This window comes from Mesoplodon bidens (assembly GCF_964165515.1).
Source record: "Mesoplodon bidens genome assembly, chromosome: 15".
In the NCBI taxonomy this organism is placed as follows: domain Eukaryota; kingdom Metazoa; phylum Chordata; class Mammalia; order Artiodactyla; family Ziphiidae; genus Mesoplodon; species Mesoplodon bidens.
Genome location: NC_138171.1, coordinates 29176824 through 29196224, shown reverse-complemented (window position 1 = coordinate 29196224; position 19401 = coordinate 29176824). Strand labels below are relative to the sequence as shown.

The 19401-nt window shown below is 48.2% G+C and overlaps 1 protein-coding gene across 1 annotated transcript in view; it reads right to left on the bottom strand.

Annotated features, from left to right (window-relative positions):
- Positions 1-4532: 4532 nt before the first annotated feature.
- The window catches only part of LOC308628308 (protein-glutamine gamma-glutamyltransferase E-like), a gene marked incomplete at both ends in the record, with an annotated part of 35112 nt that continues 20243 nt past the window's right edge, over positions 4533-19401 (bottom strand). The window contains 6 exons of the mRNA XM_081255138.1: positions 4533-4680; positions 5060-5193; positions 8528-8685; positions 11019-11327; positions 14759-15004; positions 16820-16923. Coding sequence (XP_081111264.1) covers positions 4533-4680; positions 5060-5193; positions 8528-8685; positions 11019-11327; positions 14759-15004; positions 16820-16923 — 1099 coding nt within the window. The remainder of the gene's footprint in view (positions 4681-5059; positions 5194-8527; positions 8686-11018; positions 11328-14758; positions 15005-16819; positions 16924-19401) is intronic.

Sequence of the window (19401 nt, the reverse complement as noted above, 5' to 3'; positions counted from 1 at the left end):
GTCTCTTATAAAACTAAGTATACTGTTATTACATGATCCAGCAATTGGGCTCCTTGATATTTGCTCAAAGGAGTTGAAAACTTATGTCCACACAAAATTCTGCCCATGTATGTTTATAGAAACTCTACTGATATTTGCCATAATTTGGAAGCATCCAAGATGTCCTTCAGCGGGTGAATGGATAAACAAACTGTGGCACATCTAGACAAAAGAATATTATTCAGAAATAAACTATCAAATCATGAAAAGACTTAGAGGAAACTTAAATGCATATTACTAAGTGAAAGAAGCCTGGCTGGCAAAACTACTTACTGTATGATTTCAACTATGTGGCATTCTGGAAAAAGCAAAACTATGGAGACAGGAAGAGGATCAGTGGTTGCCAGGTGTTAGAGGAGAAGGAGGGTACTATAATGGTGGATACATACATGTTATTATAAAGTTATCCAAACCCACAGAATGCACAACACCAAGAGTGAACCCTAATGTAAAACTATGAACTTTGGGTGATAATGATGTGTCAATATAGGCTCATCAATTGTAACAAATGTACTATAGGCTCATCAATTGTGACAAGTATACTATTCTAGTAGGGATATTGATAATGGGGGAGGCTATGCATATGTGGGGGCAGGGGGTATATGAGAAATATCTGTGCCTTCTGTTCAATTTTGCCGTGAATCTAAAACTACTCTAAAAAATAAAGTCCATTTAAAAAGAAAGTTGAAAAGACAAAAATAAGAATAACAATGATTGCCACTCAAGAATGCTATATAGGATTCAGTAAGATAATGGACATGAAACACTGAGCACAATATCTGGCACATAGTAGGCAATCAATAAATTTTTTAAAATCCTAGAACAGTGACTTACAGATTTTACACTCTCAATGAATGTTAGATATTATAATTTTTTAGTACTTCCAATTAGTCACTTTATTCATTCATTTGTTTGTTCAACTACAGTCTCATTCACCTCTTTGGTCTTTAATGAATATCTATGGGTACTTAATCTACACCAGACACTGCTAAGTGTGGAGGGCTAAAGGAAACCTGGTTCTTGCCCATGACAGGTACATAGTCTAAGATGGGGAGAGGGATGTACAAAGGCCCAGATGACTTTAAGCCAAAGTGGTCTAAAAAGACATGTGCACAGTGAAGGGAATTGTAGATGAAGGAGGGGCCAGCTGTGTATGGGTGCAGCAAGGTGGGGAGGGACACGGAGAAGGTTTCTCAGAAGAGGGGATATTTCACTGGAAAGGGCAAGGATGTATGCATGGAAATGGAGAAAAATGGTTCCTTTGCTGTATAACAAACCACAGGAAAACATAGTGACAAAACAACCACCTGCTCTGTGGCTTGTTAGGCTCCTGGACAGTTTCTGTTGGTCTTCACTCCAAAGTCAATTTCTTTGACAGATATGGGGAATATCTACTTTTCTTGAATGAATTTTGATAGTCTGTGTCTTTCAAGGAATTCATTTTATCTAAGTTGTCTGATTTATTGGCATAACATTGTTCATAATATTCCTCTACTTCCTTTAAATAGCTGCAGGTGCTTTCATTCCTGATATTTGTAATTTGTGTATTTTTTATTTTTTCCCAATCAGTTTGGCTAGAGATACATCGATGTTATTCATTTCAAACAACCCACTTTTAGATTCATTGGCCAGTGGGATGTTTGCAGAAGTGAAATGCATAATTTCAACTTTTGACTTTCAGATTGGGAAGGAGGGAGCCCATCTATTCCCCTTTTCTTCCTTCCTGCTGGATGGCCTGTGGGCTTTTGCCTTGAGCTGGAAGAACCACCTAGAATCGATAGGTGGAAGCTATGTGTGGAGGATGACAGCATGTAAGACAAGGAAGCCTGTGTCCCTGAGCTGCTTCCCTTGGCTCTTTATATATGACAGAAATTAATGCCCATTCTGTTTAGGACCCTGGCAGTTTGGGTTTCCCTGCTATGGCTGCTGAGCATATATCCTAACAAATAAAGCAAGGTCACCTAATTCTGGGGTTCAGCTAGCAGGCCGACTGCATCTCACACGTTGCTACAACCTCTAACTTCTGTTCTACCAGAAATAAACATGGCACTGTGGCCTCTGCCTGCTATTCCTTTGTTTTATTGCTAAAATCCTTCAGAACCCAAATTGCGGGGGCGGGGTGTTTAGACATAGCTCTAAGACACATGTGTTTGGTGTTGGTTACAAACTCCTCATGGATTTTTAATGACACACCTTAGGAGGCTCCCTTGAGGATGGAAACCCAAAGGCAGGGATTCTGCTCTTGTTTTTTTTTTTTTTTTTTTTTGCGGTACGCGGGCCTCTCACTGCTGTGGCCTCTCCCGCTGCGGAGCACAGGCTCCGGACGCGCAGGCTCAGCGGCCATGGCTCACGGGCCCAGCCGCTCCACGGCATGTGGGATCTTCCCGGACCGGGGCACGAACCCTCATCCGCGGCATCGGCAGGCGGACTGTCAACCACTGCGCCACCAGGGAAGCCCTCTTGTTGGTTTTTAATCTCTCTGGACAGAGCCTGGCAGAAAGTAGGCACTCAGGAGACGCTTGCTGACAGGGCTGTTGCTTGAGGGATTTAAAGTTGGGGGCAGGCCTCATGTGGATGGGAGGAAATGGAAACCTCTGGATTTCCTTTTTTCTAATAGAAACCGGAGCAGAAGTCTGCCTATTTCACCCTGCCCCTCCTCACTGGGGACTGGTGCCTATCTCCAGGCCAAATCAAGGGGTATTTGAGAGAGTGGCAAGGCTCCAAGTGGAGAGACGAGCTTCCCCCTCCACAGCTGGGGGCCTGGTGTCCTGCAGAGACTGGGAGGCCCAGCCGCATTCAGACACCAGAACTGGGCCCTGGTGAGAGCTCCTTGACACCAGGAGCAAGTATGGACACAGGTTCTGGTGCTGACTGCCCACCTGGGGCACTTGGAGGTGGGAAGCTGAGGCTGGACCAGCTTGAGATGCAGAAGGGGGAGAGGAGGCGTCTGCGGCAGGGCAGTGGAGCCCATGAAACGGAACTGGGCTCAAACCATCACAATAGGACCACTACTTCCAGAGCAGTTAGCGGTAGGGGAGAACCTCCAGAGGCCGAGTCTGAGGGGCATGTTGACCACATTGGAGACATGCAACACAGAAAGCCTGCACTTACATGCCAGCCACGCGGTGGGCTTCCGTGGCCAGGCTGCATCAACACCAGTGAAATCGAACTTTGTCATTTTTCTCGTAATTTCCTCTCTCCCTTCTCCAACTCTGATGGATCAGGCAACAAGAGGGGAAGGAGGAAGGAAGAGGGGGCATGCACAGTGCCTCCTTCTGCAAGCCCAGGTCAGGCCTGAGCTGAGCATAGGGCAGAAGCTTTGAGCTGGATGTGAGACTGAAGCTTCTGTGTAGATTGGACTGGTCCCTTATATCCAAACAGGGAGGCATGATTGCCAAAATGGGGTTAGTCAGCACCAGTGACGGAAAGCTCTGGGATCTGCTTGGGGTTATTTCAAGGGGCAAAGACTGAGGAATCCTAAGAGCATGTGTGAAGGCAGAGAAGGTTCTGGTGGAGTTAGCAGGGTTCTGGCTGCAAGAGGAGGAGTGTGCCACAAGTTGGGGTGAGTCCAGTGTGAGCAGAGGTTGGGCCACCACCCACACCTGCTCTGTGAAAGGGTTCCAGTGAAGATTTTGAAGTCCGTTCTCACTCTGACGCCTGTAGAGACCCTGGAAGAGTTTGCCTGGCTACACAGAGAGTGCCCGAAGTCTGCCTGGACAAGACGCTCCCTCCAAGGCTCTCCCTGCCTGCTCCAAGGCAGCCAATCTGTTTTTGGACATCATCTTAGAGAGGTTTCCTAAACTGATTTGAAACGTCTCCCTAGTTTTGCACTTGGAGCCACACAGAACAAGCTCACTCCTCTTGGACACTGGAACGTAGAGAGCACGGCCTCCCCAAGGCCATCTATCCTCCAAAAGGACATGGCCCCAGCCCCCCCATCTCCGTCTCCACCACCTTAGTTGAAGCAGCAGTCCTGTAAAGTCAGTGCTGTGTGATCACGCTCTTTTTAACATTTATTTTGAGGGTGCGGTTGTGAGTGTTACAACAGATGGCTAACCATCATCCCCCCACCTCCATAGTGGCCTAAGAGAGGAGTAGGAATGTGCCAACTGCAGGCTGGGGATCAGCAAACAGTCCAGACCATCTTCTCCCCCCGTATCCATTTGGAGAGCCGCTGGGTCAGGTGCCACTCCATGCCCACAGCATTGAGGGTATAAGGGCTGAGCAGGGTCATGGAGCTCACAGAGTGGGCAGTGTTGAGGAGAAGCTTGGGGAATGTGCAAAAGTGATCAAGCTGCAGGCCAGGGTGAAACCGGCCCAGCCTGGGAGCAAGGGAGGGGTGTGTGCTGGAGCCTGGAGGTCGGCGTCCAGGCCGCCTTGGGGGACGGAGTGAGTTTCCCAGGCTGGACAGTGTGTGTGGGCAGGGGGCTCACTCCACAGTTGAGCCCTGCCTGCTCCGTGTTCCCAAGTTTGTATGGGGCCACCTGGGCCCTTCACTCGTTCACTTTGATGGACACCATGCTCTTGATTGCGCAGAACTTGTTGCAGGAGAGGTTGGCGAAGAGATACTTGGTGCCACTCCGGGTGGGCAGGATCTCAAAAGTCACTTGGGACTGCTTCCTGGGGTGCAGGGTTGGCATGCTGATGGGGAAAGGCAGGAGTCAGCGTGAGGCCTCAAGTCCTGCTCTGGTCAAGGTCACTGCTCCTTCAACTCCCTCTAGCTGCCACCCTGGGTCATCAAACCCCTTCAGCTCTGGGACCCCTCAGCAGGGGAAGGGGCAGTGGGTGGATCCCATCATCTCCCCAAAATATGAGGACCAGCTCCAAGCTCTGGTGACCTGGACTTCCCTTGAGTTCAAGTTTGGTGAACCTCCAAACCAAATGCAAACGTGTATCCCTATGTGCAGATTCCCAAGTTCAGAGGCTAGAGGAGTTCTGTCTGCCCTGCCCCGGGCTCTGGGGAGGGCCCCTCTGCCCCCCCTCCCACCATCCCACACTGGACCCTCAGCCTGGGACTCACTCGATCTTGAGGGTGCCCAGCAGCAGGCCGCTCCCCTCCACTATCAGCTTGCAGTCCTTCACCACCTCATCCAGCGGGTTGGAGAAGAGCACCTGCACGGTCACAGGCTTTTGCACCTGCGCCTGGTCCAGCACCTGTGGGGAGAGGGGTTGACAGAGTCAGGGCTGGGCTGTTCATTTCATCTGCCCTTGATGAGAGCCAATGGGGCTGCGCCGGAGGCTTGGGGATGGGGAGGATGTTGCTGAGGACAAAGGAAGGGAGGCTAACCATCCTTAGGAGGTTTATTCCTCCTAAGTTCCAGCGACATCATGCAGGGAGTTCCTAGGAAATTGCTGTCATCCCCAGGATACAGACAGGACACCCAGGCGTGGAGGAGAAGCAGCACATCGCAGCGGCTGAGAGGGCTTAAATTCCCAGCCGGGTTCATGGGCCCTTTCTCAGTTCACCTCGGGCAGGGTAGCCCCCACTGCCGAGGACGTGGCACATGTGGTCTGCACAGGGTCCTTGATCAGGGGCTGGAGAAACCTAGGTTTCTGGTCAGAGAAGCACCCTGGACTATTTGTTTGCTCCCAAAGATGAAAGCTTGTGCTCCTGCTGAAAAGCTGCCAAGCTTGGGCAGGTACGTCATCTCCCTGGGCCTTGACTCTCTCCCTGATGAAGAGGGCCGATCCCTCCCCTCTTCCCTCCCTGGGCTACAAGGGACCAAAAGAGATCATGGATGCAGAAGAAAGCGCTTTGGAAACAGAAACCGAAACTGGGTGACTGGTGGATTTCTTTTCTCTGTTGAGGATCCTTAGAGGCCGCTGCTTTTTGTTCATTTGGTTTTTGTTTTTTGTTTTTTCTTGCCACCAATTCTCACTACAACCATTTTACAGTAATAAATCTGCAGTTCAGGTTGATTCAATAGCCAAGGCCTTTCTGGTTCCAGAGCCATTTGCTCTTCTTGCTAGACCCTGCAATGCCTGCCAATAATTTGTGCATAACTGAAACATTTTAGAGACCACGATCTATACCATAATTTCTCCCATGGAATGCATTTAAGTGTATGACAAGATTTGAAGAATGAAGCATAATTTTATGTCATTGGGACACAAGGGTACATAAACGGTGCCATATTTTTCACACTGATATTCAATTTGAGATTTTTGTGTATTTGTTTTCCTTTCTTTATTGTTGCTTACCACCCTGTCCTATTGACCTAAATCTGTGCATGCACCCAAAGAAGAGGATAAGAGTCACCAGAAGACTGTGTCTGATTGTCAGTAGGTCATGGGCCAACGTGAAGGACATCACCCTTTGGAACAAAGTTCAGATTGTATGGTCTGGTTCTAAAGTCCTCAATGTCTACTCCCAATCAGCGTCAAGTAAGATAATAGGATTTTACCCAAATTATTATCTTTTCATACAGATCACCCACGTGCCCTGCTCTGAGTGAGCTATGCATTGATTCATTCAATCAAGATGAGATTGTCTTGATTCTCTGAAGGCTGAAGTAAGGAGAGGTTGCGTTAAGAGCAAATTCACACAAAGATACCCAAAAGAAGAAAGAGCAGATGCCCTTTAAAAAGATTAAATGAGAAAGTTTTTGATGGAATATTTCCAGGCTGTGTGTATTCTGATTTTCTTTTAAAAGATGTTACACTCTCTTGAAAGACAAAGCTGATTTGATATGGAAGTCTAAAAGATGTAGAGTAAAAGTATTGAATAAAAGAGAAAGCTATAAGCAGGTTTGAGGATATTGGATAAGGGAATATAATGGGGGAAAACTAACTTCATTTAAACACTGATAATTTTTATGCAGAATGTTTCATTTCACAGCCTGATGAGTGGGAAATGACACTTGCTGCCTGTCATTCTACAGGGATGGGGTGCATTTCTTGGAAACGTCCTGGGAAGCAGGAGAAGCTTCTACACTCAGGGGACAATCATGGATTGAGGATGAAAACTCGGTGGGCAGGAAAGAAGGCGAGCCTGGAGCTCAGGAACTCTGTTCTAGTCCTGCCCAATGGTGGGGGGTGGGTTGTTTCTGTTTCACAACCACTGTGATGGGCCCACAACAGGGGTGGCACTCCCTCCCTAGCCCTGGAGGTGACGGACCACCCCCCTCCCCTTATTCTGAAGCACAGTCTAGACTAACCAGGACAATGATAGAGCTCTATTGCAGGCTAGCTGCATGGAGTGGGTGCCCTGCATCCCCCTGCCCTTTGTCTGACATTAGGAACCTCTGAAGCTGGGATGTAGCTTAGGGAGGGTGGGACTAGGGCAGCCACAAGTACTCTAGAAATCTGGGGCTAGGGAAGCTAGTGGCACTGCGATGGGAAAAAAAACAGGCAATCTCTGTCTAGACCGCTGGCGCAGATGGTACAGCAGACTTGGGAGGAGCCTCGGGAGGACCCATGGAGCTCTCTATGGGATCCCATGGGAAGACCCCATCTTCCTGACCCATTTGTCTTCCTGTCCTTCCTTGCCAGGCTCTCACTCCTCAGATTTGTGTTGTCTGGCTCTGGCAGCCTCCACACTGGGCTGGGATTGGCGTGGGTAGGGACAGCCTTGGAGTCAGCCAAATACTTCCAGCCCCAGTGCTGAGGAAGGAACAGAATGGCACCAAGTGCCTCACGCCGACCTGCAAGCCCCCACATGCCTGGGCTCCTGAGAGGCAGCCTGGGAGCAGAGCCTGCAGCCAAAAAATGAGGCATCCTCATTCTCAACCACTAGGAAGATGCTGTTGCTGGCTGTGGACGTGCTGGATGCCCTGGAAAGGGCCTGAGGTCTAGCCCTGGCTCTGGCAGTAACTGGAAATTCCCTTCTCCTCTCTGGGCCTCAGTTTACTGATATGTGAAATGGCAGGACGTGGGAGCTCGAGACTAGGTCTCCAAGAGTCCACAATTCTGTAACTCTGGGGTCTAGAGTTGGGAGATGCATGTTAGTTATGCCCATTTCTGATTTGCTCTACAAATGTGTCCGGGGTCTGGCCTGTGGGTTTCCCGCAGTGAGGACCCACCCCTTGTGGCCCCCTGTGATTCCCAAGCCTGGCACAGCCCAGGACACAGCAGATGTCCAGAGCAAGTGAGGTGAAGAGCCCCTCTGGCCATCCTCAGCTGGCATCCCCAGCGGGTCTAGAGCTGCAGCCAAAGAAGCCACAGGGCAACGTGCCTGTGGATATTGCCAGACAGGGAGCAAGGATGCTACTTTTTTTTTTTTTTTGCCTTGTCACACAGCTTGCAGGATCTTAGTTCCCTGACCAGGGATTGAACCCACGCCCCCTGCAGTGAAAGCTCTGAGTCCTAGCCACTGGACCACTAAGGAAGTCCCAAGGACGCTACTCTGAGTGGAACTCTTGGCTGATCCATTTGGCAGAGGCTGGAGCCGAGCGGGGCCCGGTCCTCGGCCCGTCAGCAGGGGAGGGCCCTCTCTGTAGTCTGGAAGGGCTGGGCTGGCTGGAGAGGCACCCCTTCAGCACCCCTTTACCTCCAGGGTCAGGGTGGGGTTGTCCAGGATGATGTCCCTCTCCACCACCGCCTCTGTCTCGTCGCTGACCTCACACACGGCTGTGACCCGGATCATGTTGTCTGCCTTCAGGTACCTCTCATACAGAGCATATGCGATCTTTACAGGATGCTGTATTTCTGGAAGGAGAAGTCAGGGAGCAGAGTGAGAGGGAGTGGGGTCGAAACCTTAAAAGCTGATGCCAAGCCAAGTCGATGTGAGCTGGCTGGGAACATCTGCAGCCCAGGCTTGCCTGAGCCCTCCCTGCCAGGCCCTGTGGGAAACATCTGTCTGCTCTGGGCAGGCTGCAGAGCAGGGGCCAGGGGTAGCCCAGGACTCTGGCTGGATGGGTTCATAGGGGCTGAAGCCTCCTCCCTGTCCTGGAAAATATCAGAGGGCAAGTTTCCTTCTAAGGAGCAGGGGAAGAATACGAGTACTACCTCATTGCCCAGTGATGAAAACAGTAATGATGACAACACAATAATAACTAGCAAGGGAAGCCAGGGCTAAATAAGCGCCTGGGTCCTCCCCGGTCATCCAGTAGCCTGGGATTCTATGGCAACAGCATCTGGACCACCTCCCCACTTCCGGTCTCCCCTGCTTCCAAGACACTCACACACAACAGAAGATAGGCTTTAGAAGCACTTTCCCCCCCAAATCATGTCACTCTTCTTCCATGTCACTTCAAAAATCTTCCATGGCCCCTCGCTGCCTCAGGAATAAAGTGCAGAGCCCTCAGTATGGCCCTTCGTGACTCTGTCCCTCAAAAGAACGTTCCCTCCCATGCTTCTCATTGTCTTTTTGACAAAATAGGTACCTTATCACCTCCAAGCTTTGACTCACAAGGTCCCCTCAGATGGAAAGGCCTTCCCCAGCTTTCCTCCCTTTATCTGGCTCCTCCCCAAGCTTCAAGGCCCCTCTCTGACTCGCAGGGCAGGCAGCGAGGGTCCTCCCCTTCCAATGGGTGCAGGGCACTCCCCCCTCCCTTGTGCAGTCATGTTGGGTGGTCTGGGGGGGGCCCCGCATCCACAGGGTCATACACCCCTTGAGGAAAGTCTGTGAGGAAGGAGCTGTCTCTGCTTTTAGCACTGGAGGGGTTTACTTAGCCTGCCCCAAATGTGGAGACGCAGGCCCTTGCATCAGCTGGTCCAGCCCTCTTGGACAGTGAACGCTGAGGCTCAGAAAAAGAGGGGGACTTAACAGTGTCGCCCAGGAAGTAGGTGATGATGTCAGGCCTCCAGGACCGCTTCACTTGCCTCCTTCCTCTCCTCCCCAGTTCACTCTGCTGCCTCTGGCAGAAGTCTGGCTTTTTAAAAACCATTTATCTCACGTAAATTATTTTTGCTCTACAGAAATATCTCTTCCCTTGAGCTTTGAAGGTAAATAACAGCCAGGCAGTTGCTCTTGGTACGGGGAAGATTTCTGCTAAATTCTGCCAGAAGAGAGGTTGCTAGGGATGCTGCCTTCTGACAGGTGTAATACAGAGGTATTGCAGTTTCTCTGCAGACAGAATTCTTTCAAGATGGACTGTGTAATTAATCAGTTTTTATTAGTTCCTTATGTGAAGCAAATAGCCCCCCCCCCGTTAATCTGCTTTGTATAAGTCCAGACTTTTCATAACAGCTTGAAGGATTTTGCCAATGTAGGCACACCTGCATTCTAATCCTTCCACAGCCCCAGACTCTCTCTCCTCTACTTTGGTCCCCTCCCGTCTATGCTACCCAGGAGTACAGAGTCACGGTTCCTCCCAGAGGCTCAGATCTCCAAGAAAACCTATCACTGTCGCTGGGAATCAAGAAATTCCACCCACCCATTGGCAGCTATGGGGGAACATTGGAGAGGGTTCAAGACCTTGTGGTATATTGCAACCCTTCTAGGGTCGAACCCAGAAAGTGATTCATTGTGGGGTGGGGAGGGGTGGGGTAGGGTGGCAGCTGGTATGGGGGAGGGGTGGCAGCAATAAAACCTAGAAAATGGGTGGTGGCACTGGATTTAGCATTAGGAAATCTAGGACCAAGACTTGGCATTACCACCTGCTAGCTATGACACAATCTCTTAAGCGAGTCACAATCTCTCCAAGCCTCAGTTTCTACCTCTGTAAAACGGAATACTGAAATCTGTCCTTTTAGAAGGTCAAATGTGATAGTACATATGAGTATATAAGGAAGTACTCTGCCCTCTGGGCAATGTGGTATGTACCTGTAAGGGGCATTTGCAGTGTGTCTATTAACTGCCAAAGCCTCCCTCCTTCTTCCCCCAGGGCATAAAAGGATTTTGGTTGGGAACACACTGGCTTGCACTGTTCACCATAATAGCAGCCTCCAAAACTTCAAAACCCCAGGCTTGACCACAGAGGCCATGTGCTGTTCCTTCTTTAATCAGTTGACTCAGTTCCAACAGGAACTCTCCAATCCCAAGAGAATACCAGCTACCTTGGGTGCATGGTACCCCAGCAACCTACAGGATGAGTTACCTTCACTGGGACCCAGGGATAGGGTGACGGACTCCTTCCACACCTCGTGTACAAGTGTGCCATTGTAGACGATGGTCCAGGCTGTCATGTTCACCGTCACTGTCTTTGAATCACTCGTTAGGTTTTTGAGCATCAGGGCCAGGTTGACTTCTTTGCCCACTGTCAGTATGCCAGTGATCTTGAACTTCCCGGAGATGCTGGGCTTCTGTTCCTCTTCTCTCAAGCTTCTTTCAGATGTTGGGACAAATGTCATGTAGGGTTTAAGTTTCCCCAAAGCCTTTTTAAACACTTGCCTTTCCTGGTTGGAACCTGTGTGGTGGGAAAAGAGAGAAGCACCTCAGGGACACGGTGGCAACCTGGACAAAGGACAGCATCCTGCCTGGAAGGGTGACCTGGAACTGACGCTGGTTCTGCAGCTTGCACAACGATTCTGATTCAAGCAAGTGTCTGACCTCTGCAGGTCTCCATTTCATTCTCCTTAATACAAGGCTCACATCCCAGCTGTTCCAATCAGCTCTAAATTTCCATGGAGATGTATGGAAAGGTGCAAAAAATTACTATATGGCTTGATATTTTGCTTAGGCTAATTAGGCTAGATCTCTCCCTTCCTTCCTTCCTCTCTTCCTCTCTTCCTTCCTTCTTTCTTTCTTTGGTAAGTGGTCCTTCGTGAGACAAAGAAAAAACAGATAATTTAAAAATAACAAAAACTGAGCTAAAAAAGATTACAATAAGTTCTTAAGTGAAGAAACGGTTATGATTTAGAATTCACTTCATTGAAAAAAATTTCAAACCAGTTTACCATGTTATTCTGCTTTGTTTCTAAAGATGCTTTGAGAACTGAAGAGTGGAACTTTTGTCCATGTCAGTTGATGAGAACTTCCCGCAGTTGTTATGGTTCCAGGTTATGACTAGTTTAAATTGTCAAGAGAGTTCAGGTTTCATAAACACAAAGGTTGAACCACAGGTTGGGTTTCTGATTCTGACTTGGGTCATGGGTGCTGCTGAATGTGATGCTATAAACAGTCCCTGGAGAATGGCCAAGATCATGGCCTAAAAATCACGGCTCTTGGGGTGCTAAGAGCTGATAACCAACTCCAAGCCTCTGAGTCAGGGTAGACCACACAGTGCACATAAGGCTCCCTGCCTGACCTGAAGATAGACCCACTATCAAGGAGAAGGTATTGACCTTCCAGGAACACTGACAGAGGTACACAAAGAATGACCATACTTTTGCCCCCGCCCCCTAACTTCCCCAACCAACCTGTGAAATTTTAAGGCATCAGATGACTTATTAGAAGCGCTTTACAACCAACCTGTGAAATCTTAAGGCATCAGATGACTTATTAGAAGCGCTTTACAACCAACCTGTGAAATTTTAAGGCATCAGATGGCTTAGTAGAAGCACTTTACAATTTAGTGAGGTCTTTCCCATAAGTTACATGTAACAACTGGCAGAGACCCCAGAGGCCAACCTTTAGAGTTAAGGCCCTAAGAGGAGGAGCGACTGGCCCAAGGGACTGGTGATCTGGGAATTAGGGGCAGAAGGAGGGCCAGTCCCCAGAAGTCTAGACCTGAGTCTAGTAGTTCCTCCCGCACACCTTACTGAAAAGAAGACAGGCAGCCAAATTACCCAGGCTGATGGCTCCTGGTGGGCTGGGTTCCCTTTGGTGCATTCCCACTCTCTAGCCGAGCTGTAAGTCCACACCCAGGTCTGATGGCTGTGCAGGGAGCTGAGCCTCTGTGCCCAGAACCTCGAAGCAGTTGTGTTATGCACAATGAGGCTCAGAGCCTACATAGCTACATAGGTCACCTGCCAGGCTTACTCAAGACCAAGCTTCCTGCTACTGTTTTCTCCCTTGGTGTTGCTGTTGCGCCAATGCTTAGCAGCCCATTTTATGAGTTTTTCCTCCCTGGGGCCATCAGACACAAGCTGGAATCATTAGGTAAGGAGGACTTGTCAACAACAGGCGGTGTGATCAACTCAGCTGTCACACAGGGGCTAGGTCATCGCCAGGGGTTCTGCAGGGATCCCCCAACCTGGCTGTGGCCCCTTCCCATTGCTCAGGAGGTTTGGCTGGGACAGCCAGAGCCCCCAAGAAGCAGAATCAGGGTGTGACAGTCAGGTAAGGAACCCCACAGAATCACACAACTGTGTAAGCAGTGAACTTCAGAAGTCCCTCTGGGAGGTCATTCCAATGAGGTTACAGATGTTCAAGTTGATAAAAAACCATCACTATTTATTAAGTCCTCACTATGTGCCAGGCACTGCCCTTGGCACTTTCTGTACACTAGCTCATTTAAATCCCACTGAAGACAGGCCTTGCTCTTCTCATTTTACAGGTGAGAAAACGAGGGATCAGAGAGGCTAAGAATCCTGCTTGAGGTTGCACGGTTATAAGGGGTAGGATGGAGTTCACCTCCTGCCCAGGGTTATCTTTTCCTTGGCCCCTACTCTTGTTCCTATATCATGACACTGTTGAGAATTCTTGTCACACACCGGCCTGTCCCCCTGGCCTGTGAACTCTGCGGGGGCAGGGGCTCATCTGCAGGATGCTTCCTGGCCTCCCAGAGCCAAGCGTGGGTGGGCACTTGGGGAGGTCTCAGTACATGTTTACTGACTGAGAGAAAGGCCATCTGACCTCAGCTGGGGGGAATGGCCTGCATAGGTGGACTGGGGTCCAACTGAGGGCACCAATCTCATCACCCTAGAGTCGTGCCTCAAAATGGCCACAAATACCACACCCAGAGGTTCATCCACCTGGACTTAGAGCCCACCTCCCCTGCTCAGCTTTCCTCTTTTGTAAATGGCAGCCAACAGCAGCCGTCAGCAGGGTACGGAGCTGTGGGGTTCACTTTGGGGGCACGTGGGCACCTTCATGAGAGCACTTTTCTTGACACCTCAGAACCAACAGTGAGCATCAGCTGAAGGAACTATTTCAAAGTATTTTAGAAAGAGTGACATGTTGACCCCATTAAGGAGTGATTGGCCTGCTAGAGCAAGCGTTAATTCACTTTTGCCTGTTTCTAAAAATGAACATCACCTTCAAATGTAGAACTTTGGTCACTATTGAGACTCCTCAAAGAGAGAAGTCTCTGACTCTGAAAGCAACTTCCTAAATAGAGCAACAAATGTAATTCGTGTTAAAGGTGGCCTCGTAGCAACTAGGCTTCTAGGTGACTTTAGGGAGACCAGCACTCATGTGGATGCTTAAGATTTCAGGGACTCGGGCATTGTCCTCATGGTGTAAGCCCACCTCATCTGGCTTTTGGGGAGGCCTCTGAAGCAGACAAAGCAGTCCCCACGTCTTGGGGGACTGTCCATTTCTTTTTTCAGAGAATGTTTCCTGCCTGTGTTTCTTAGAGGCTAGGGGAGTGGGCTGACTTAGAGGCCCTTGGGTGGTCTCTCGTGGGGGCCATGTTTCTCCCTGTGATGTTCAGTCATGGCGCTGTCATCCCAGTTGTGTAACTGGCAAAGGGACACAGCTGGAGATGAGCTGGACTGGCAGCTGCCTGAGTCCTATGGCAAATTCCCACTGGTACAGAGTCTTTTCATGACGGTTCTGTTCCCTTGGGAAACAGTCTGGGGAGCTGGGCATTAGATGCCAGGGAGCAGTCCTACCATTCATGCAGAATTGGCTGACAATGTGGAAGGAGTATGAGCAATTTTTCCTTCTCCACCTCAGAGCTGTCTTCCCACCGTTAAGCCCTGGGTGGCACAGCCCATTCACACCCCCTCCTACCTTCTGGGTACTTGTAATTGTTGGTGACATCCATGCGAGAGTTGCTGCCCACCGCCTTGGTACTGATAAATTTGCCAACGGTGTAAGGGTCTGAGGAATTCTTCTTCAGCCTGCCGGTCCAGGAATTGTAGATCCACGTAATGCGGTCGGCATTAACCTCGGCAAAGACGAAGGGCATGTCGAAGTCCCAGTCCACATTACCCTCTCGGAGAGCGACGACCGAAGCAGGGCCACACTGGAACACCCCTGGGGGCCAGGGTGCAGAGGTGGGATACATGTCAAACCCCGGCCCATCTGCAACAGTACATCCCATGGCCTGCTCCTCTGGGGGCCACCCATGACCACCCAACTCCCCTGCCTCTACCCCGCCAAACTCCTTCAACCCCAACAGTCTGCCCCCTTCTTTGGGCACTCAGCAAGGCATTCCGGGGCTATTGTTATCTTCTGCAATAGTGCTCTGGTGAGACTCCACCTCCACAGAAGACAGCCCAATCCTGTGTTCTGTGGGTGCATAATTTGTGCTGACCCACTGCCCTCAGTCTGTTTACTAAAGGGGAAAATCTTGCTGTCTTGTGCTCAGGGCTGCCTCTTTTCTACTCTGCAAATCGTTCTTCCCAAATCACCCCCTTATTCCTGGAAGACTTTTCTGCATACCCAGCCCACAGGGAAGTCATGCTTCTTTGGGCTCCCAAGCCCTGACCATCATCCCTTCTCGAGCACTCAGCATAGGTAGCTCAGACAGATAGGTAGGTAGGTAGATGGATACATAGAGAGATGGACAGATAGATAGATTCATAGATGAATGGATGGATGGATGGATGGATGGATATAGATGTAGATGTAGGTATAGATATACAGATATAGTTTCATTCATGAAGTGCCTAGCTGAAAAGAAGCAAGGTGCAGCAGAATAGAAACAAGAGTATTATTCCATTTGTGTTTACAATGTGTGTTTACACACACACACACATGCTTTTATGAGCCTGAAACAGTGACTTTCAGCCTTTTTTTTTTTTTTAACCATGACCTTTAGAAATAAGTAGATTTTATATCATGGCACATATATGACCCTGAAACAAAAATTCCACAGGACAATTCTTATTCTTAATGACCAATGCACCCTGATATTTTCTTTTCCTTTCCTTTTCCCCACCCCTTTCCATGATATTCTATTTCATTTCTTAAAATGATGGTCACAACCCATTAACTTGATTTTATAGCTGCTAATGGGTTGCAGTGAAAAGGTTGAATAGTGGCCTAGAATATATCTGGAAGGTTACCCTCCTCACACCCAAGTTCCCCAAATCTAACGTTCATTGCTTCTGGTAGAGACGCTGCAGTTGGGGAAGAGAGTAAGACTTCATTTTCATTGTAAGTCCTTTTAGAATGATTTGAATTTTTTTGGAACCATGTGCCTATATGACCTTTATGATTTTTTTTTAAGTTTGAAAGAAACAACTGAAAATGAGGGTAACGAACACGAATGCTCTGGAGGTCAGGGCAGGGAAGGGGAAAGGTTCCTGGAGAGCCTGAGACCCAAGCTCTGATGGGAGTGTGGCCAGAGGTGGGAGCACAGGAATGGGGCCGGGCCAGCCTGCGTGAAGGAGAGCTCGGCCTGGCAGGGGACACATGTGAAGGTGAGAGAGGTGATGGGGGCCGTGATCACGGAGGTCTGGAACTGAGCCAGGGAATTTGGGTTAAGTCCCAAAGCGATGGGGAACTGGAAGCTTTCTGTGCTGGGAGGGATGGGCTACCAGAGGTGGTGCAGGAGAATCATGGTTGGCAGGGGACGGCTCCTTTCCCTTGCCGCAGGGCATGTGCCAGGGCCTCTGCAGCAGCCATGTGAGTGCAGGTATGGCAGCCATTTTAATAGCAGCCTGAACCAAGAAAATTAGGAGGGAAATCTACTTTCAAAATATTTTTGTTTTAATCCCTCCTTTCCCTCTGGAGGTAGAGAGGATTAGGGTGACCTTGCTGTGCCGCTGTCCACCACTATAAAGAATCGAGAGGTCATGACTTAGAGCCAAACCCAGAGAAGGGGGCCGTCAGAGGGTTGCTTACCTTGGCTCCTTTCCTGGGGGGTGGCGTCCAGAACCTGCCATCCACTGTATGATGGGCTTAGGTCAGTCCGTGTAAACCAGGCTTCGTTCCAGACGTGGAAATTCCTGCAGACAGAATCACAGACTACAGAGTTTGGCCAAGGCCACACAGCAGAGGAGTGGCAACACACCACATCTCTGATCTGACAGTGCAGCACCCTGATACTCATCAAGTGAGTTTACTCTGTTCCAGATATTTTGCTAGACCTTGGCAAGCATTGTCGCACTTAAATTCTCACAGCACTGTTAAATGGGTACTATTTTTATGCACATCTCTTAAAAGGGGAAACGGAGGCTCAGAGAAGTCAAGCAGCTAACAATGGCAGAGTCAAAGTTTGGACCCAGGTATGCCTAACTCCAAAATCTAGGTCCTTGACCACCATGTTCTACTGCCTTTCTGAGGAGCAGAACAGATCTAGGTTAGAGCCAGAATCCAGCAAGCAAACCCACACAGCTTTCTCCTATGCATCCTGTTGGGGTACACTACTGTACTTCACGTGGGATGAAAATGAATGGGGCTGCAGCAAGAGTGCCAGGTCTGGCTAAGAGCCACAAAGCCCTTGGGCTGAGGTCCGGATTGACGAATGACATATACCGGTCTTAAAATGTTCTTCATCAGTGGCAGCCCCTTGTCTCCCAATCTATATGTCTCAGTCATTTGGCCCCTCCCTCAGCAGGTATAACCAGTTAGCCGAAGCTATATACATTCTTGATTCTGCCCTCTAGTCTCCCCCTCTCCAATCCCACAGCAACTACATAAACATTGGCTTGGCAGTTTTGGGTCCAACGTAGAAGAAAATGTAAGTAAGTCGGACATAAATTCAAGTTCTATCCAACTTGAAAAAAATTTTGTTATACTCATGAGTTGGAGAAGATAGTTTTAAGCAGAGAACCAACTTCTGAATGATAAATGTGACTAGGTAAAAATATTAAACTCGCATATACCAAATAAACAAAGAAACAAACTATAGTTCTGTTTCCAGCATGGTAACAAGCTCATAATAGACAGTCGTTTCTGCAGAAAACAATAAACTGGGGGAAAAAATACAAAAGACAGCTGAGAGTAAACAAAGCAGGAGGATTTGGGGAGGGTGCCAAAACTTTTAGGAAGGGGCCAGCATGGGGCAAGTTGTACTTTGGTGCCCTTGCCCCTAAGGACAACTTGCCCCTAAGGACAACTGCTACCTGCAGTTGAGGTAAAGTGCACGGCAGTAAAAACTCCAACAGACAGCCTACATCTTTCTGACCTGGGGAGATAAGAAACTGAGCCTGGGTTAACCAGGGTTGCTAGAGATTGAAGGGGAAGTCTTAGAAAGGAAAGAATCAGAAAGGGGGAACCCAGATTTGTATATAAACTGTGCCTAAGCTTCTGGGTGACCTCTGAGCTAGGCATATATGAAGCAAACTACAAGTAGTCCAGCTAAAAATTTTAAAAATGAACTGAAACTTGGGCTGCTGCCCACCATAGGTGAGATAGAATTTGCAGTTTGAGTCTACCTCAGGTAGACTGCTAAAACAAAATGTAAAATCAAGAAGAAGTCAATGTCCAGGATACAATCCAAAATTACTCAACATACAAAGAACCAGAAAAATGTAGCTTGTCCTCAAGGTAAAAGACAATCAACAGGGACTAACCCTTAGATAATCCAGGTGTTGGAATTATTGGATAAAGACTTTAAAGCTGTTATGATAACTATTCTCAGTGTAATAAAGGAAAATATGATCATAACAAATGAAAAGAGGGGGCCTCTTAGCAGCAAAACAGAAAATATATAAAAAAGAACCAAATGGAAAATTTTAACTGGGAAAAAGACCAATATCTGAAATTAAATAATTCAATGGATGGCTTACTAGCAGAATAGAGAAAACAGAGGGAAGAGTCAGCAAACTTGAAGACAGATCAGTAGAAATTATCCAATTTGAAGAAGAGAGAAAAAAGCGTTGAAAAAAAAATCAATTAAGCAGGGAAAATATATGCAACATGTATACTAGATGGAGATTTACTATAATGAATATTATAAAGTACTTACAAATCAATAAGACACAAAAGACCACCTAGAGGGGTGGGATAGGGAGGGTGGGAGGGAGACGCAAGAGGGAGGAGATATGAGGATATATGTACATGTATAGTTGATTCACTTTGTTATAAAGCAGAAACTAAGACACCATTGTAAAGCAGTTATACTCCAATAAAGATGTTAAAAAAAAGACAAAAAAAGGAAGTCAAACATGCCAATAACCGACAATGAGCAGGCAATTTTCATAAGCAACACAAATGATCACTGAACATATGAAAATCGTTTTAACTTCACCACCATTAAAAGAAAATTAAAATGACAAAGAAATACCATTACAATTATTAGACTGACAAAGATGAAAGCATAGGATGATACACATTGTTGTGTGATACTCATCATTGTGTGGGAAAACAAGCAGTGTTATACACTGCTGGTGGGAGTTTAAATTGGTATGACATTTGTGAAGGGCAATTTGGCAATGAGTTTGAAATACCTTTAAAAATCTATATACTCACTGAGCCAGTAG